The following is a 20,150-nucleotide window of genomic DNA, read 5'->3' on the forward strand; positions in this document are numbered from 1 at the left end:
ATGGCTGTGTCGGCGCATAACATACGTCATAAACAAACTTATCTGATTGGCTTACGGGTAAGCAATGATTTTAAACTTCAGTACGCGCCCCCTAGCGAGAGAGAAAACACTTCTCTATTATGCTATCCCAGACTCTGTGTACGAAGCAAAGTGAAGTAGCAGAGTCTGGTATTACCAGGCTAAGCCGAAAGAGCCTCACGACTTCGATGATTCAGTCAGAGACCGGTTTGTGTGTTGGGAACAGGTTCAACCGATTCATTGAAAGATCCGATTCAAAAGAAAGATTAGTTCACAATTCTGACATTGATATGTAGATATACAACCTCTTTTAAGCAACCTTTAAGATGCTTTCTCCATCTAACGTTACATTCATTTATACCGGTGCTACGATTAAAATACAATATGACACAGACAAGACGCATTACATTTACTGCTACTGTAATTAAAGAGTTTATACGGTTTTTATAGTATTATGATGTGATACCCTCCTATGACTATTTGTGTGCTTAAAGGGATAAGTTACTCCACCCAAAAATGAAAATTCTGTCATCATTTGCTCACCCTGAAGTTGTTGCAAACCTGTATGAGTTTCTTTCTTCTGCTGAACACAAAGGAAGATATTTTGAAGCACGATTGGAACCAAACAGTTGTTTGGCACCATTGACTTCCATAGTAGAAAAAAAAAATACTATGGAAGTCAATGGTGCCAAAGTTCCAATTTTTTGGGTGGAGTATCTCTTTAACAGGTTTTGACCAAATGTTTTAAAAATAGACAGCATTATGATAGTGGAATGCTGACAAGCGTGTTGCCATGTGGCATATTGAGTCAGTTAAGCTTAATCACATTCCTGTAAGGGGACTGTTATTGTAGTTGATGCCAATTTTAATTACTCTAGGTTACAAGATTTTTTTTGAGAAATTTATATGAGAGGCTTGTTTTATTTATTAGAAAATACATTTTTGCTGGTAAGCAACTAAGCTTTAGGCAGGCAATCAAGCTGAAGGTTGCTAAATGTCTGCAGACACGCAGAACAAAGCAATACTGTCATATAACAGCAATCGATGTAACTGATATAAAACAACAAAAACAACTACTAACACAGCCCATGTTTGATCATGTCATGATGAATGATAAGTCATTTCATTTTCCTTATCATACGCTGGCCACCATCGGTCCTTGGTCTCCACAACTAGTATTCCATCATGACACAGCATGGCTTTGAGGTCCCCCGCCTGGAGCTGACGGTCAGGCAGCTGATACTGTCTAGTGAAACTCCTCGACACAAACCCATGCTCGTCCATCCTCACCCCGTGCCGACCTCTGATTAACAGCCATCCCTCAAAGACTTGTATGAGGAGGTCTTCTGGTTTAAATTGAGTCACATCCAGCAGGATTTGAAACACTGGCTCTCCTGATTCCTCGTCCCCACTGTCTGCTTGACTCCCCTCAGTGTCCATTTTAACCGGCAGACATTCAGGTCCCGGCAGGGCAAATAGTCGATGATCTTCAGTGCATTCATTGAGATTCCTTGTTTTGAAGTGCTCCTGGTAGCGCACAGGGCTTGATATCCAGTGGGAAATAGTGATCCCCTCTCTTGCCATGACACTGGGTGCAGAGGTTACCTTGGCTTTTTGTCTAGTGAATGTGACGTAGCGCGATGCCGTTAGAACCAACCAACCAAAGCTAAAAAAAGACAGTCCTCTGCTTAGGTTTCTGGGCATGGGATGGGGCGGACCATTTTAGAATAGGCAAAGAGAACTGATATGTTCACTTTAGTATGTAGGAAGCTTGTACTCAACAAGCATGACATAATGTGTTGTTAAACACACTACTGTTGAAAAGTTTGGGGACATTTTTGTGACCGTATACAGTGACAATAAAGACTTCCAATGTTACAAAAGATTTGTTTCAAATACTGTAAGCTGTTTTGAACTTTCTATGTAATCTGTTTTCAACATTGATAATAATAAGAACACTTGAGCACCAAATCAGCAAAATAGAATAATTTCTGAAGGATCATGTGACACTGAGACTGTCACTGAGTAATAATGCTTTTCCATCACAGGAATAAAATACATTTTAAAATATATTCTAAAGGATACATAAATGCTACACTAAGTAGTAGCAAACACAAAACTCCTTTTAAATAAATATATTCAGATTTATTTGCCACATAAAAATATTATGCCTTGACATTCATTTGGGTTGCATATACCTTAGTTTTTCTTCTGAGGTATGACAGTTTACGGACAGATGTGAATAATGAACCAATACTGCCACCTTGTGGATATTTATTAGGAGTACACACTACACACACACACACATATATATATATATATATATATGTATATTATATATAGACAGAGAGAGAGAGAGATTCTGGGCACGGCAGTAATAGGCCTGGATTACGAAACTAATGTCTTTGGTCATAAAAACGTATCAAGCCAAGGCACTTGAAAATTTTAGTAAATATATAAAAAGCCTTTATTTAGTCATGGCTTAGGCTATTAAAATAAGTTCACAAATAATGGCTAATGAGCCTTCATCAGGGTGTGGGTATCAAACACACTCAGAGTCCTTTTAAACAACAATTAATTAGTTATGACGTGACCGTCACCTGGTTACTTAATGTGGAATAGTCACAAGAGAGAAGACATTTTTCAGATAATAAATGATATAGAGAGGACACATCTCACTAGAACATAACCAAACACAATATATTCAAATAAACAAAATATTCCATAACATGTCCATAACATAATGTCTTTGGTGTTTAGGATTTGTATGCTTGCTTGGTTGTACACTGCTGTTCAAAAGTTTGGGGTTGTTGTTAAGATGTTTTTTTGAAGAAGTCTCTTATGCTCCTTTTTGTTTTTATAACAAAAATACACAAATAATGTTAAATACCACTACAGCTTAAAATAAGTGGTTTCTTATTTATTTATTTGAATTTTATTAGATTTTTTTTTCAAAGTAATTTATTACTGTGATGTCAATTTGGCAAAGCTGAATTTTCAGTATCATTACTCCAGTCTTCAGTGTCACATGATCATTCAGAAATCTATCTAATACTGAATTTGGCGTTTTAAAAAAATCGTTTTTAGTTTTAATGTTGAAAAGTTGTGCTGCCTAACCATAAAAAAATAAAATAAAAAAATCAGGGTTCTTTAAATAGAGAGTTCAAAAGAACACCATTTATTTGAAATAAAAATGTCTTGTAACAGTGACTGTAAATGTCTTTACTGCCTCTTTTGATCTTTGTCCTTGCTGAATAAAAGTCATAATAAAAAACAAAAACAAACGGTACTAACATGTACTTCATGTTCAAATAAATAAATAAAATAATAAACCTCACATTTCAGCCTTTAACCCATTTTTAAGAAAAGGGATGAGTCAAAATGATAAATGGTTTATAGGTATTTTATCTTTTCTATGAAGAGTTCTAGATACATTATTTGAATTTATATTTTTAGAATATGCATTAGCTTATTTTCAATCAACAACGGTGGATACAAATTCGGTTCGATTTCGAATTTGTTTACCTGATGACCATTTGAGACCATAATATAAGTATATTACTTGGGCACACCAGTGGCATGCTTTGATAATATTATCAGCTTCCCACAATCCTGAGTTTTTCTCTCACTGAGTACACAATGATCATAACGACGATAATAATGATGATTAACACATGATCTTTACATTATTACATAACTCATCAAAACATACAATGTCATAATTTTCCTGTTTGTCTGCTTTCTTCAAGGTTGGAGATGTGATTATTTAAATCAAACTTCATTTTGACCATTTTTTAATAATTATTTTTCTCTATAATTCATTGTGTGTAGGTGTGTAAAAGTAACTAATCCAATTAGCAGTTTTATTTTGCAGTACGAGTCACTGAGCTGATAATCTCTTGAGACTGCATGCGCTCTACTAATCTCCTCTCTCTCTCTCTCTCTCTCTCTCTCTCTCTCTCTCTCTCTCTCTCTCTCTCTCTCTCTCTCTCACACTCCCTGAGTATTCACCCACCTCTAGTTTGTTTATTTATGAATGGGGAATGAACAGAACTGATTCCTCTTTTCTCCATCCTTTTATTTGAAGAAGGACTATTGAATCTCTGTCTTCGTATAGTATCTTTCTGTGTTCCCTCTTCAAAGCCGTCCTCCACCTGGCCTCGTTCAGTTACTCTGGCTTGGCTTGTTTGTTGTCTGGGGTAACGCTGTTGCTGGGGACGATGTCAGAACACATTCAGCTCTCAATTGCCCTGTGTAGGATTGGCTTTTATACGGTAAGCCAAGCACACGTCTCCATATTTTGCCGTACATTTTATGCATGCACATGTTGGTGCATTTTCTATGATTTTAGTTATTTGGATGTTTGTCCAAACATATTTTGGTTGAATTATGTTCTGTTATATCATCTTACAGGCTACCTGAAGCTACAGGTGGCATTCTCAACAAAATACACAATCTGAACGCTGCAATAGTTCTCCCATGTAGATCTGCATGTATGATACAATAGCTGGAATCATAGTCTGTGTCTGACAGCTTTCATGAGCTGGTAGTAGTGTTGTCACGATACTAGAATTTCTAACTTCGATACGATACCTTGAAAAATATCGATATTCGATACCATTTTCGATACCACGGAGAAAAAACTGCCACAATATTAAGGGGGTATTTTTTTAATTTAAAGCTAAATATATATAGTCTAGAACATGACAATGAGGTATATTTTACATGAACAAAAATGTCCTGAGTTCTATTTGTTTATATTTTTTAATTGGACCAGAGCTAACATGATGTATTTTTATTACCTACTGTTATCAAAGATTAAAATATACTGTAACAAAAAAGTACTTAACAGTATCAAATTGGAGGATAGAGAGTCAGTAATGATAAGATTAAACATTCAATTTTCAGTTAAAGGCATGTCATTATTGAATTCAGAGATGCCATTGTCTAGCTGTTTAGTTTAATTAATATCTGTGTAATCAAATTGATGATAATCGCTAATGAAGGAAAATTGCAGAATTAAATAATAATTTTTGAATAAAGTTAAATAGGCACCAGTTAATTTACATTTGACCACAGTTACAATATTTACTTGTCTAAGATTCCAGTCAGATTATGTTAACTTTAAGAATTAAAACGAGACAACACAGACTCTTATCAACAACAATACTAGGCCATCTTGGTTAATGTTTCAGAAAAGTTCAAATGAGAAGAGTTACAGTGTTTCCTTGAGGATTTTTGTAGCAGTGGGGGCAGGTCTGTCCAAACAACAAACACCCCTGATGCTGAGCATATAATGCTAAATAGTAGCCTACCCCTGGAGCCTGCTCCTTAAGTCTGTTTTCACCTATACAACAATTAAAAAAAATGAGTGATGTGAGGGGTTATTGATAGTCAAACAATCTGTTGGGTGCCCGCAGCCCGCTCGCGTGTCCGCGCTATTCTCCGACATGCCCGCTCGCGGTGTGTAGCTCGTGTCCGCGCTATTCTCCTACATGCCCGCTCGCGGTGTGTAGCTCGTGTCCACGCTATTCTCCGACATGCCCGCTCGCGGTGTGTAGCTCGTGTCCGCGCTATTCTCCTACATGCCCGCTCGCGGTGTGTAGCTCGTGTCCACGCTATTCTCCGACTCCGACATGCCCGCTCGCGGTGTGTTTTTTACGCGTGTCCGCGCTATTCTCCGACATGCCCGCTCGCGGTGTTCTTTATCAATCAACCAAAGCCGGTCGCGGGGGCGCGGCCCTCGCCATCTTTCCATTCACTTCACTTTTGCTATTTAACCAGAGCGAATGAGACGAGTCGAGTGCGTCACGTGTGGTGTTTGTCAACGCGCCTTTTGAGAGAAGTGAAAGTGACTGCTCGGCTAGTATCGATACTTCGGGAAATTAGTATTGGTACCGTTCAGATATTTCAGTATCGATATTTATCGAAATATCGATATTTTTGACAACACTAGCTGGTAGCAAATCAAAAATGATTAAACTGGTGAATATAGCGCCTGTTCATCCCCAGTGAGTAGTGTGGCTGGTGTTTTTGATAGTTAACCCTCGAGTTAACTTCTGTGATTTTATGCAAGAAGTCAAAGGGTAACCTTATACAGTAGGAAAAAAAACCCAAAGCTGTAATCATATTGTAACGTGTTCTTTGTTATGACTCGGGGTATTTTTCTTATCTACTCTTCCAGTTTAACAGTTACCATTAGCCCCTTTCACACAGAGATTCCTGAAAATATACGGATAAAGCGACCCGGGATTTGACCCGGGTTCGTTTGATTTTGCTTCATTCACACTGCCAGTGATTTGCCGGAATCAGAGAGTGCGTTCACACACAACCCGTGTATGTTCCGGAAAGACACGTGACATCGATGTGACATGTAATGTCTCAGCAACGTGTATAGTTTGCTTATGAGCTGCGATTTCTCTCTGGAGAAACCACGATTGTGCATTTTTTTCTCTGATTCGATCATAAACTAACGCATTACGTACCGTTTCACTAGCCTGCTTTCACTTCACTTCAGCGTCATCATTACGACACGGCATTGGTTACGGCTTTTGTTCACACAGCGCGCGTTCCGGGTCTGAACACGGCAATGTTACTAGGTCCCCAACCCGGCATCGATCCCGGCATCAGTCCCGGGTCGTGTTTGCGTTCACACAGAAGGCACTCTGGCAATTTGCCGGCAATTTGCCGGGTTCAAAGCGCTGTGTGAAAGGGGCTATTGAGATATGCTGTTTTGTTTCGATATTAGAAATGTAAAAATAACTTTTGTTGGATTTAGTTTCTCGAGGAAACGAGTGTTGTCAAAAATATCGATATTTCGATAAATATCGATACTGAAATATAGGGATCTCCCAGTCACGTGACCCCTAGCCGCATATCAGCCATTTTGACGGAATACATCCGTCAGCTACTCAGTGGCAATGCCGTGGGTAAAATATATTATTAGTATATTATACTAATAATATAATTATTGGTATATTATTAATTTATACTAATAATATAATTATTAGTATAATTAGCCTATATTGCAATACTTTGCGCTATATTGATATAATTGCATGCGCAAAATCATGGTGCAAAATATCTCGATACTGAACAGAATCGATTTTTCCCCCACCACGTCATGTCATCGCACTTATTATTAGCATCACAAAAATAAATATACAAGAGGAAGATAAAGGAATTAGGAATCATATATCCATATGAAGCACCACAAGTTCTTTTTACAGGCATTAAATGTGTAGAAAAACTTTCTGACATTGAGTTCTGTAGCATTACACAGCTACCTTATTCATTTACCATCACGCTACACCGGAGCTTAATTAAAAGAAAAGGATTTTTCAATCATCACCGCACAGGTTGGTCAATTTATTTTTATCACCAAATTATAGTACCTGTAATACATTTTAAACTGAGTTTACAGGGGAAAACACAAAACAAAATCACCAACAAGATTAAGTGTATCTTAAATGAATTTGTTTAAGTGTATCTTTAATGAATTTGTTTAATCTAGTTTGATCCAAGAAAAACGAAATAATAGCTTATACACTTTTTTTATAGGCTACCAAACACTCTCAATGACAGTTTATCATACTACAGTGACAGTCACTGTAGTAGGCCTATGATAAACTGTCATTGAGACTATTGTCTCAACCTGTGTTTCTAACGATTTATAAGAAGTGTCAAATAAAATACAAGATCAGCTTTTGGTATTTGAAACCGAAAGAATTGAATGTGATAATTATACGCCTAACGAATTAACTGATCTAGGAATGCATGTACCGGTATGCGTTTTGACTGTTTATTGCCTCCAACCACTTGTTTCTCCGTTTTGTTTCTTTTGGGATACGGTATAAAGGTATTCCTTTTGTATGACCACGTATCTGATCGCATCCAGCTGCACAGCATCGCTCGGGCATGATAGGAATATTTGGCGACGAGCTGTATTTTCACCGGCGGTCTAGCAATTTCTATTCCGTCAAAATGGCTGCTCCAAATTGCGTGACGTCACGCGGGACGTCCCTATATGAACGGTGGGTACCAATACTAATTTCCAATCTAAAGAGCGGTCACTTTCTCTTCTCTCCAAAGGTGCGTTGACAAACACCACACGTGACGCACTCGTCTCATTCGCTCTGGTTAAATAGCAAAAGTGAAGTGAATGGAAAGATGGCGAGTGCGGCGCCCCCGCGACCGGCTTTGGTTGATTGATAAAGATCACCGCGAGCGGGCATGTCGGAGAATAGCGTGGACACGCGCTACACACCGCGAGCGGGCATGTCGGAGAATAGCGGGCTGCGGGCACCCAAAAGATTGTTTGACTATCAATAATCCCTCACATCACTCATTTTTTACAATTATTGTATAGGTGAAAACAGACTTAAGGAACAGGCTCCAGGGTTAGCAAGCATATGCTCAGCATCAGGGGTGATTGTTGTTTGGACAGACGGTCACAGACCTGCCCCCCCCCCTGCTAAAAAAATTCTAAAGGAAACACTGTAACTCTTCTCATTTTAACTTTTCTGAAACATTAACCTAGATGGCCTAGTATTTTTGTTGATATGAGTCTGTGTTGTCTCGTTTTTTCACCGTAATTCTTAAAGTTAACATAATCTGACCGAGGAATCTTAGACAAGTAAATATTGTAACTGTGGTCAAATGTAAATTAACTTGTGCCTATTTAACTTTATTCAAAAATTATTATTTAATTCTGCAATTTGCCTTCATTAGCGATTATCATCAATTTGATTACACAGATACTAATTAAAAAGTCCCCATGAATTCAAAATTGACCATACTTTGTTTGCCTAAATTGATCGTTTTGTGGTGAACAATTCATCCATGCAAGTCAATCCACACAAAAATTTTTTTTGGCTTCGTAATCTTTAATCAAAATCTGAAATTTCCCCTCCCCTCTGCGTTGGAGGACCTTGCCTGATGACGTAGGTTTCACGGTTTGGGCGTCTTCTTAACATCCGTAATCACGCCCCTCCAACTGACAGTAGACAGGCTGAATGAAAACACCTACTTTTCTAGATCCAATCAGGTGCTAGTTGGGAAAAAGCCACGCCTACCATTTTGCCTCATTTAGTATTCCGTTTCTCTCGGAAATACGTCACAACACTGGAGAAAAGTCGTTTGCAACTTCCGGTTCATGGGGACTTTAAACTAAACAGCTAGACAATAGCATCTCTGAATTCAATAATACAATGCCTTTAACTTAAAATTGAATGTTTAATCTTATTATTATACATTACTGAAACACTCTATCCTTCAATTTGATACTGTTAAGTGCTTTTTTGTTACAGTATATTTTAATCTTTGATAACAGTAGGTAATAAAAATACATCATGTTAGCTCTGGTCCAATTAAAAAATATTAACAAATAGAACTCAGGACATTTTTGTTCATGTAAAATATACCTCATTGTCATATTCTAGACTTGTTATATTTAGCTTTAAATAAAAAAAAATACCCCCTTAATATTGTGGCAGTTTTTTTCTCTGCGGTATCGAAAATGGTATCGAATATCGATATTTTTCAAGGTATTGTATCGAAGTTAGAAATTCTAGTATTGTGACAACACTAGAGGAAACATCATATAGGTAGGATTATTGTTGCCATAGTTCCACAAATATAATTCCACCTAGCAGCACCAATATAATTGCCTCTCTCGTTTCGCCATGTTTGAAAGCTGTGTATGGAAGAGCCTCTGTTCTCCTATTGGTCAACTTCAGATTTGTGACAGAACCCTAGTGGAGGACCGTTTTTTTTTTTTTTAAAGGGCCCCTATTATAGATTTTTGAATACACTTTCATGTAGTGTGTAACATATCTCTAAGTGAATGAAAACATCCTGCAAAGTTTTAAATCTAAAAGTGCACCATATATTAAGTTATTGTCTTTCAAAAGTAAGAGTCGACTCTGAATCAATTAAATTAATCGTTTTTCAAACGAGTCATAAGCCGTTTCGTTGTGACGTCAAGACGAAACATTAGCATATTGGCCGCCCACTTATTGCAGCGCAGACACCACGGAAAACTTGAACCTCAAACTGGCAGCTGATTCCTGTGGATACTGGACAGCATCATGTCGAGAAGATGCTGTGCTCTACAATGTGAAGGTAAAGGCAGTATTTTTTCACTGCCCAAGGACGAGCATGTGAAGAATCAGTGGTTAAAATTAATCTACGATATTAAAATACTCGGTAAATAAATTGGTTTGTTGATGGACATGCACTTGTTAATGCTGATGGTGAGGAATTACAGTTTCAACATCTTATAATGTATCTCAAATTGAGTAGTGTATCACTGAGAAACGTCCTGCTCAAGTTGTCCTTTTGATGGAGGTTCGGGTTGAATAACGAGCTCTTCCAGTGTTTCATCATCGGACTCGCTGATGTCACATGGACTACTTTGATGATGTTTTTATTACCTTTCTGGACAAGGACAGAATACCGTACATAGATTTTCAATGGAGGGACAGAAAGCTCTCGGACTAAATCTAAAATATCTTAAAGGTGCCCTAGAATTTGAAATTGAATTTATCTTGGCATAGTTAAATAACAAGAGTTCAGTACATGGACATGACATACAGTGAGTCTCAAACACCATTGTTTTCTACTTCTTATTTAAATCTAGTTTTTGAAAAACACCCCTGAAAAATAGGCGAATCTCCACATAACACCGACTGTGACGCAACAGTCGGGATCATTAATATGTACGCCTCCAAAAATTTGCATATGCCAGCCCATGTTCAATGCCAGGCAGAACTGCGCAGCCGAATCATCGGAAGTTCTGCAGGTGAAGAGACGAGCGAGGATCATAGGGAAAATGGCAGATCATGGAGACAAATGTTATGTTCCAGGCTGTGCAGGGGATGTTAGGACTTAACATACCCTTCCCACAGAAAAGAAATGTCAACAGGCGTGGTTGAGGTTTATATATAATCGGATACCGCAACAGTTTAATTCAAAGCTGTTAGTTTGCTCTGCCCATTTCACCACGGACTTATTTTCTAACCTGAGACAATATCAAGCAGGCGTCTCTCAGCGTCTCATACTGAAGAAGGGGGGAATTCCAACTATATTCCCGCAAGCGATAAGTAGTGATTTTATTAACGATAATTTACACTTGTGTTATCTAGATCCAGCGCAAGATCCTAGACTAGTACAGTATCTCCACATAACGCGCAAGGGCTGTGGTGTAATAACAAATAGCAAACTCCAAGTAACGAGCATACATAACTAAAAATAGTATGACAAAGTATTTACGCTGAGGTTAATATTTCTTGCCTGTGTTGTCATATAAATCTACAAAATAATACTGTAGATACATATGTAAATTCCCTTTTGTCAAATAATTTTACTTTCGTCTATTTCATCAACAACACGTCAGGGGCTAACTACGTTAGTTCAGTTGCTCACAGATAATGTTAGCTCACTCGATCCTTCTAGCTAACGTCACATTCTCCACCACGTTGAAGCTATATTTATTTGACAAGGCATCTAACGTTAGTCCATTTGTTAAAATGTTTTAATTTTTGAAAACTGACGTATGATTATTTTGCAGGCTTGTATAACAGAGTGCACCACAGCCCTTGCGTACTAATGATGTAGGCTGCCAAACAGATGATCCTATCATCTTGTGTAAGGGAACACAGCTGTCTTTGAACACAATGAGGCCGCAGTGAAACAGCCAATCAGAGCAGAACTCCTCATTACTATTCATGACCCTTCCAAATAAGGTAAAAACAGACCATTTCATTCTAGGGCCAATTTCTAGAGTTGAAAATGGACCTGTAAAACCATATCTGGATATTTTAAATACCTTGGGCTTGGAACGACATGAGGGTGAGTCATCAATGACATAATTTTCATTTTTTGGTGAACTAACCCTTTAATTGGACATAGACCTGCAAATGTTTTTTTTATTGTGCCACTGTTTTTCTCAAAAAGTGCAAATTAGGGATGGGCGATATGGCCTAAAATCCATATTGCGATATACATTGCAGCCTCTTGCGATAACGATATAGTATATCACGATATATAAATTATAATAGAACCATTTCAGAACAGGTTAGACAGACCATAAGGAAAGCCAAACTGCTAAATGTATTTGTTTTAAAAACATTTATTATGCAAAACTGTAATTATAGAACATAATGTTGCAGATGAATAAATTTCAAGTACACTAGCTGCAGAGACTTTAACAAAGAAAAAGCTTAAAGTATTGGGTTTATTTCCTGTAGTGTACGCCTGTTTCACACACATTATGTGCAGTGCAGTGCGGTGGTATGCGGCGCAGGAGCAGCACGCGCTATTGTGCTTTCACATATGGTGTGTTTGCAGTGCGCAACTGATCTACGGCTTTACGACAAACAACATTAATCCTCTATTTTTTATTTCAAATCACTATTTTTATTATTAGTGTCTTTTATAAAATAATATAAAAGAGTTTCAGCATTGTGATTCTATTTGTACACAGACAGTAGGCTAGTAATAGCACTCTTTCACAAGACTTAGGCTATTCATGTTTAAACTTAATACACTTAAAAACGTATTACTTCTATATAGATTTATATATTAAGTTGCTTAAGCAAGTGGCAAAACATTTATACATTTATGTTAACATCGCAAACATTTTAAATTAAAACATAGGCCTACATAATTGACATAAACAGCTCTCTCATACCTTTTCTTTTGCATTTAAATCTTTTTTTACAAGAAATATTGCAATCACAAAGAACTTGTTTCACGAAGAGACAAGTGCATCCGTTATGTCGCGTTGTTGAGCTAATGTTACTGTGTAGTTTCCTTGCTTTAATTACCCCGAGCTTAAAGTTAAAAAGAAAATGATTGAAAAATAGTATAAATTTTTTTTTATTACTATATTAGTAAAAAAGATTACTATATTTTCATATCAATCCGTGTTCATTTTGACCATGAACCATGCGCTGTCATCACTTTAATTCAGCACGTGCAGCACAGCAAAAATAGACTGTGTGGAAACGATCGCTGCACTGCTGTATACACACCGCTCCTGGAACGCATTGCCGCACCGCAGGCCTGTTAACATGGGTACGGAAAAAAATAATAGCCTACATATGCACTGCAGAGTATGTGTGAAACAGGCGTTAGCCAGAACTGTTGCCCATACAGAGTATAGTTTGCTGCTGCTCGTCGGATGGCTTAAATCCGAACCAATGGATGTTGCACCGGTTTTTTTTACCAGCTCCTCTGTTTCGCTTTCAGCCATGTTTACTCAAGATGTCGAATACGATGATGCGTTGCAGCCGTTTGCAGCTTGTGGCTCTAAATTTTGCGGGTAGATTGCGTCAACATGCATTATCGCGATAGTGCAATATAATTAAAATCCATATCGTAGACCAATTTTGTATCGTTTATATTGCATATCGTTTATATCGCCCATTACTAGTGCAAATGTGCAACATGAGGTAGGCCTGAATTCACTTGCTATCTCTTTCCACTTTTTATTTTGCGGGGGTCAAAGTAATTCCTTCGTTAATAATTCGTAAGATGAGTAACACTAGAGTTTGGTTTATTGAATACGTTGTAATCAATAAATATGAAATAGTGTGATTTCAGAGAGGTTTGACAGTTAGGCCTAAATGAAAACAACATTATGTTAACCAAGAAGTTTTTGTATACTGACCAAAAGAGAGAAGTAGGCTACATACTGCTAATTCAGTGGTGAGAATTGAATAGTTGTTTTTATTTATATTGTTTTCCATTTATCGAACTTCCATACCTCTTATATAATAATTAAATATTACTATGTATCAATTTACTAATGCTCGGACACACGCGGTCTCTCGCTGTCGCTCGCGGAGTTCGCTTCGCTTTTGTCCAGTCCGGCGCCTTAAGCCCCATTCACACTACAAGCGACAAAGCGACACTATACCATTCATTCATTTCAATGGGGAGCGGACGATTTCTGTGCGACACGCGTGACAGTGACCGTTGGCGACCGGATGGGGCGTGCTGGCGACGCGACAAAGTTGAGATCTGTTTAACTTTATGCAAATGAAGAGCGACTTTCGGGAGAGACAACAAATAGGAGTGCCTGTGCATCACGCGAGTTGGACACAGAGGAAAAGGTTAAACGTTCAGTTCAGCCTCGATTTTGTATCTTTATTAGTAGGCCTAGTGTTAAAAGTTGTATCAAATTGAACAAAACAATATAACTGAAAAATTCGAATATATGAATATCTAACGGTATTCTCGGTATTGCAAAATTCATATCATGGTACAACATAATACCGGTAGTCACGTTGATACCGGTATAGCGCCCAGCCCTACCTTTGATGCATGTAAACATGTTGTAGGAGACTCCACAGCAACATTAGGAAACTTTAAAATAGCATAATAAGGGCCCTTTAAACATGCTATTCTTTCTGTCGGGACCTTGTGAAGCGTTGCGGACACGGTGTTGGCTGTCATCCACTATAACACCGCTATACAAGATTAAATGATTGATTCTTGTGTCCCGATGCCCATTGTCATTTACAAATCACCACATCACCCTACGTCAAGTGGATTGTGCCAAAATTGGGCTGATATCGTGTAATCTGAACCCGGTTGTGTTCAGTAAAATGTTTTCATGTTCAGTAAAATGTTTTCATGTTTTTGAAATAAGTCTTTTATGTCCACCAAGGCTGCATTTATTGGATCAAAAATATAGTAAAACACTAATATTGTAAAATATTATTACTATCTAAAAAATTCTTATACCAATTTTGATCACATATGTTCTGCCTAACTTTTTTTTTAGGATTCTTTGAAAAATGAAAAGTTCAAAAGAACGACATTTATTCTAAAACATTTTTTTGAGAACTACCTTTTGAAAGGTAGTGTATATTGTAGATTTTAGCCAATATCCTATTAGTTAGTTTGTTTTAATATGTGTTTAGATGTGTTATATATTGTAAATCTTTAATTTTCAGCAGAGTCAGCACAATAAGAAATTGAAGGCAAAAGGTGTGTGGCCCAGTGTGAATGGTGCACAGGCTGTGCGGGTGAAGGTCTTATTGCGTCTCATTAGTTTTCTGTAGGACCTTCATTGAGATGGCAATGGAGGGGAAAATCACATGCCTTCTATTTTAGTTGTGGTCTAAAATTGTGGCACGTGGCTAACGGTTGTCAGGTCTCAGTTCAGTTCAGTTCATCTTTATTCATTTCCCGAAGGCAATTTGGTTTGCAGCAAACAAGCATAGGCTACACATAAAACAATGTCACACACACATACACGAAAATATGGGAAAAAAGATACCCAACCCAATAAACACATTTACCTAGAATTTAAAAACTTTACAGCTGATGGAACAAATTAATTTTTAAACCGATTCGTTTTACTGAGCGGAGTTCTGTACCTGCTACCAGACGGGAGAAGATAGAACTCATGATACAAGGGGTGAGAATCAAGGGGTCTCTCGCTCTAAATGCCCCACCCTCCCTCATTCTCAGTTTTCCGTATACTATACGTGCGTTTGCATGCGACTGCATGTGTGTTTACTCAGTTCTAATGTCAGTCTGACATGTACTTATTTATACAAAACTGTTAATGATAGAACTCTACTGCTTTTGTATTTTTCTGGTGTTCATGAGATGGTAAACCTTTGTTCATTGTTATTAGGAGCACAGTTTTCCTGTACAGAATACCAATGAGATGTCTGTTAACTGCCTGTTTGTTCTAATTCAGGTGGTCTTTGTGCTAATAGTTTGACTGACAGTAACAAAGTTTGCATTCATTAGGTTCGCTGAAGAATGTTTTTAGGAAATGTTTGGCTCAGATTGTTCAAAAACACACAGTAGTGATTATTAGGCAGTATTTCAGGATGGTAACCCTTACGAAAAATAAGTATAGTTCAAGTAGGGGTGTGCGATATCACGATTTTTGATCGTGCTACAGTGCATTCTATCAGTTGCAGTTCTGGCGCCTCCGTCCCAACATACTGTACAATGCGACGTACATTCACATCACATGTTAACGCAGAGGTAGAGTTACACTCACTGGATACTGCAATTCACAAAAGTTCATTATTTGCATGTGCTTTAAAGCAGTGGCGTAGGCAGAAATTGTATTTTGAGTGGGCCAGTGAAAATGTGACTGGGCCTATAGTTTTTCCTAGAAAAAAATGACTTCAATAATAATTAACATTAATAGACAAACTGAAAATAACAGTTACACCTTTATATTCGGCAAATCATCATGTTCAACCAATAGAGCTCAATAAAGGCTGGACAAACCAGTATAGACTATAACCTGTCTATTTTATTCAGGCTATTCAGCAGTGCAAATACAGTGCACCCGAAAATAAAGTAAGCTAAAATAATAATATCACAGTTAGATCGGCGGATAAACCCGCGTCAGGCTGACGGGGAGAGAGGGAGCAAGAAGCGGCCGGCGCCAGCACCTGACTAGCCTTCTCCTGGGGTAATGAGTCGGAAGAACTGGGCTGGGTGGACTCGGAAGATGAAGGCAGTGGCGTGTCTTCTTCCTCAACTCTTGCTTTTTTTCAAATAGCACATTAAAGAAAGTTGTTTAGCCATTATTGTGGCGCCGACGCCACTGAGAGTTTTCCTGTCGGAACCCCCAGCAACAATAGCAACCAATAACGTTCCGGAGAGAGGCTTTCTACAACTTGCTTCACCAGTTAAATTTTATTCGGAAAACAAATTAAACACACACAGCAGTCAACAATAATTCAGGTATATATTAATATATTTTCATAAATACATTTGAATAATAAAAATAAACTAAAAATTTATTTTTATCAAACTTGCCTGGGCGGGCCAGTGAGTAATGTGGGCGGGCCAGTGGCGCCCTGGCCCAATACTGGCTACGCCCCTGCTTTAAAGCCTTGCCGGTTAAACATTTCATTCACGTGCTGATGCGGTGTTCTGATTCTTTTCTGATTCTGATCTGATCTTTTCATGGGCATATACCCGAAGTAGGGCTGCACGATTAATCGAATTTTAATCACGATCACGATTTTGGCTTCCCACGATCAAATTCGCGTGACGCTCCGTATCAAGGTTTTTTTTTTTTTTAAAGCCAATCTAGCGCTCCGTAAACCACTGTCTGATCATGAGCCCCAGTGCGCGAGAGAGACCGTCTGCGCGCGAGCGACAGTGCACGAGAGAGACCGAGTGTGTCTTTGTGCGAGTGACCGTGCGCGAGAGATACCGATTGTCTGCGCGCGAGAGAGACCGAGTGACAGTGCGTGCAAGAGAGACCGAGTGTTATGGGATGATTATAGTATCAAAATGATTAACACGTGCAAGCACACTTATCAATGAACTTGATACATGTTGCAGAAATGTTTTATCCATGCCTTTCAACTTGCGTGTGCAAAATTCAAAATTGAATGAATGTGAAGCAATTTGTACAAATAGAGACATTTTTGTAAATACAAATGTTTTCCTTTGTATTAGTGTATCATAATTTGCACATGCAACACAGAAGACGTGCATGTGTGGATCAGGTGACGCGCGTGCATTCATTGACTCGTTTCTGAGTCGATCCTATTTGATTCATTTGGATTTTGAGACTTTCATTTCGCGGGTTTCGCCTTGCACGATCCACACACAGCTGTCTGAGAAAAGCTGCTACCACTAGATGGCAGTATTCTGCTAAAACAGACAACGGCAGCATAATCAAGCGTTCTTCCGCATTTAAGACGCTTAATGAGAGTGATATTGAAGCACCAAATTTAGTACACAATAATATAGGCCTACCCTATTAATAAAGCATACTTTAGGCAAACATTACGTCAGATTATGAACAACACCCATAGAAAACCATTATAAAACGCTTAACGTGCAATCGCGCGTTGCATGTTCAGTAAGGTGTATTGGCTACTGAGTTTAAATATCACCGTCTTACTGCATTGACGTTAAGCTTTTTCTTTATAATATGCTCTATGGGAGGAAAACTATATAGCCTACAGACAAGAGACTACATGAACGCAATGTACGGCGTTTCAAGTTAATAACATTTCCTTCCCGAGCCTGTTAAAAAGAAAAAGCTTAACATGAAATAAAAATTCTGCAGTTGCGTTTAACTTTGCATGTGAATGGGAGAGCAACCGGTCCGAGAGTGCAGTGAAGTAAGTTTTAGGTTTGATATTCGCCTCATTTTATAAAGGGACCATCTGCAAACTCCACTCACAGTCAAAAAAATATAAACGTCCAGTCCAGGGCCGGCTCTAGCCCTTTGGTTGCCTTAGGCGAGATTGATTTTTGCGCCTTACTCATTACATAAATCATATACATAAATAATGAGTATTTATTTAACTAAACAAAAATGCTCTTATAGTCACTCCAAAACTTCAACAAGCAAATTATGACTTGAACTGTAATAAATTGTTTATACAAATGCTAAAAAAGAACGTTCAAGGATATTTCAATCATCCTACATAGTTGCATTGTTTAAATACATATTATCTGACCATGTAACTTGTAGTAGATAAATTACAATTACTACCACCACTACTATTATTACTAATCCATTAGGCTGCTACAAGGCTAGGGTGGTACGGGGGCATGATCCCCCGTAAGAAAATTTTGTGCATTTTTAATGTTAAATTCATCAATCTGGTGCACTTTGAGAGTTCAAAATTAAAAGCTCCAACCCATATTCAGTGTTCAAATTAAACAAAGAAAAATTCAAACCTCTTTTAGTTAGTGTCTGTCTACATTACATAATAATAGTTATAATATTAATCCCATGATAATACTCATTGTAAAACAATGCACTGAAAAATAAAGGAAACTTTCATAAGTTTTGTACTAATTTCTATACTAATAGAAAGAGTATTTGTCTGTACTTCACATTAAAGATGTGATTGGGCCAGCCCAGTGTCAATCAAGAAAACAACCAATGGGCCGCTGATCTACGCGTTTCATGCGGTGTCAGAAAAAAAGCTTTTTTTTTACCAATGCATTACACCAGCACTAACCCAGCGCCGCCGATTAAGCAAAACAAAACGAATGGGCTATTTCTATTTTAAGCATATAATATGAACGCAACTGCGAAATTTCACCTTTTTTTTAACAGGAAGGAAAATTGTATTAACTTGAAACGCCGTGCGTTGCGTTCATGTAGTCTCTTGTCTGTAGGCTATATAGTTTTCCTCCCATAGAGCATATTATAAAGAAAAAGCTTAACGTCAATGCAGTAAGACGGTGATATTTAAACTCAGTAGCCAATACACCTTACTGAACATGCAACGCGCGATTGCACGTTAAGCGTTTTATAATGGTTTTCTATGGGTGTTGTTCATAATCTGACGTAATGTTTGCCTAAAGTATGCTTTATTAATAGGGTAGGCCTATATTATTGTGTACTAAATTTGGTGCTTCAATATCACTCTCATTAAGCGTCTTAAATGCGGAAGAACGCTTGATTATGCTGCCGTTGTCTGTTTTAGCAGAATACTGCCATCTAGTGGTAGCAGCTTTTCTCAGACAGCTGTGTGTGGATCGTGCAAGGCGAAACCCGCGAAATGAAAGTCTCAAAATCCAAATGAATCAAATAGGATCGACTCAATGAATCGAGTCAATGAATGCACGCGCGTCACCTGATCCACACATGCACGTCTTCTGTGTTGCATGTGCAAATTATGATACACTAATACAAAGGAAAACATTTGTATTCACAAAAATGTCTCTATTTGTACAAATTGCTTCACATTCATTCAATTTTGAATTTTGCACACACAAGTTGAAAGGCATGGATAAAACATTTCTGCAACATGTATCAAGTTCATTGATAAGTGTGCTTGCACGTGTTAATCATTTTGATACTAAAATCATCCCATAGAGTGTGAGCATTAGTAAATTGGTACATACTACATAGTAATATATAATTACTGTATAAGAGGCATGAAAGTTCGATTAATCATGGACTCCAATAATCAGTACTACAAACGTCTTGTTTTGAACTATTTAAAAAAAAATATATAAATAATTCGAGCACATAAACTTTCATATGGAGGATTAAATAGATTCAATTTATGCAGTAAGATTTCACAACTAATCACTGACACTGTACACCACAACATTTTACATTTCTTAAGCGTCAAATGACATTTGACTCTGAATTTCATCCA

General features: G+C 37.8%; 2 protein-coding genes across 3 annotated transcripts in view; one reads left to right on the top strand and one right to left on the bottom strand.

Annotated features, from left to right (window-relative positions):
• Positions 1–872: 872 nt before the first annotated feature.
• hspb3 (heat shock protein, alpha-crystallin-related, b3) lies at positions 873–1,706 on the bottom strand. Its single transcript, XM_056250582.1, has one exon. The coding sequence runs from the start codon at positions 1,600–1,602 to the stop codon at positions 1,120–1,122; it is 483 nt and encodes a 160-aa protein (XP_056106557.1). The 5' UTR covers positions 1,603–1,706; the 3' UTR covers positions 873–1,119.
• A 2,300-nt stretch (positions 1,707–4,006) lies between these two features.
• The window catches only part of arl15a (ADP-ribosylation factor-like 15a), a 227,792-nt gene continuing 211,648 nt past the window's right edge, over positions 4,007–20,150 (top strand). For both annotated transcript variants that reach the window (XM_056250580.1, XM_056250581.1), the window contains exon 1: positions 4,007–4,292. In XM_056250580.1, the coding sequence (XP_056106555.1) occupies positions 4,239–4,292 (54 nt within the window). In that variant the 5' untranslated portion in view covers positions 4,007–4,238. The remainder of the gene's footprint in view (positions 4,293–20,150) is intronic.

The sequence above is a fragment of the Rhinichthys klamathensis genome, unplaced genomic scaffold, assembly GCF_029890125.1.
Source record: "Rhinichthys klamathensis goyatoka isolate OS25496 unplaced genomic scaffold, OSU_Roscu_1.1 h1tg000071l_1, whole genome shotgun sequence".
NCBI classification, from domain to species: domain Eukaryota; kingdom Metazoa; phylum Chordata; class Actinopteri; order Cypriniformes; family Leuciscidae; genus Rhinichthys; species Rhinichthys klamathensis.

Excerpts from the sequence above, each read along its gene's own strand:
- hspb3 (XM_056250582.1), bottom strand. The coding sequence starts at position 1,602 with ATGGCAAGAGAGGGGATCACTATTTCCCACTGGATATCAAGCCCTGTG.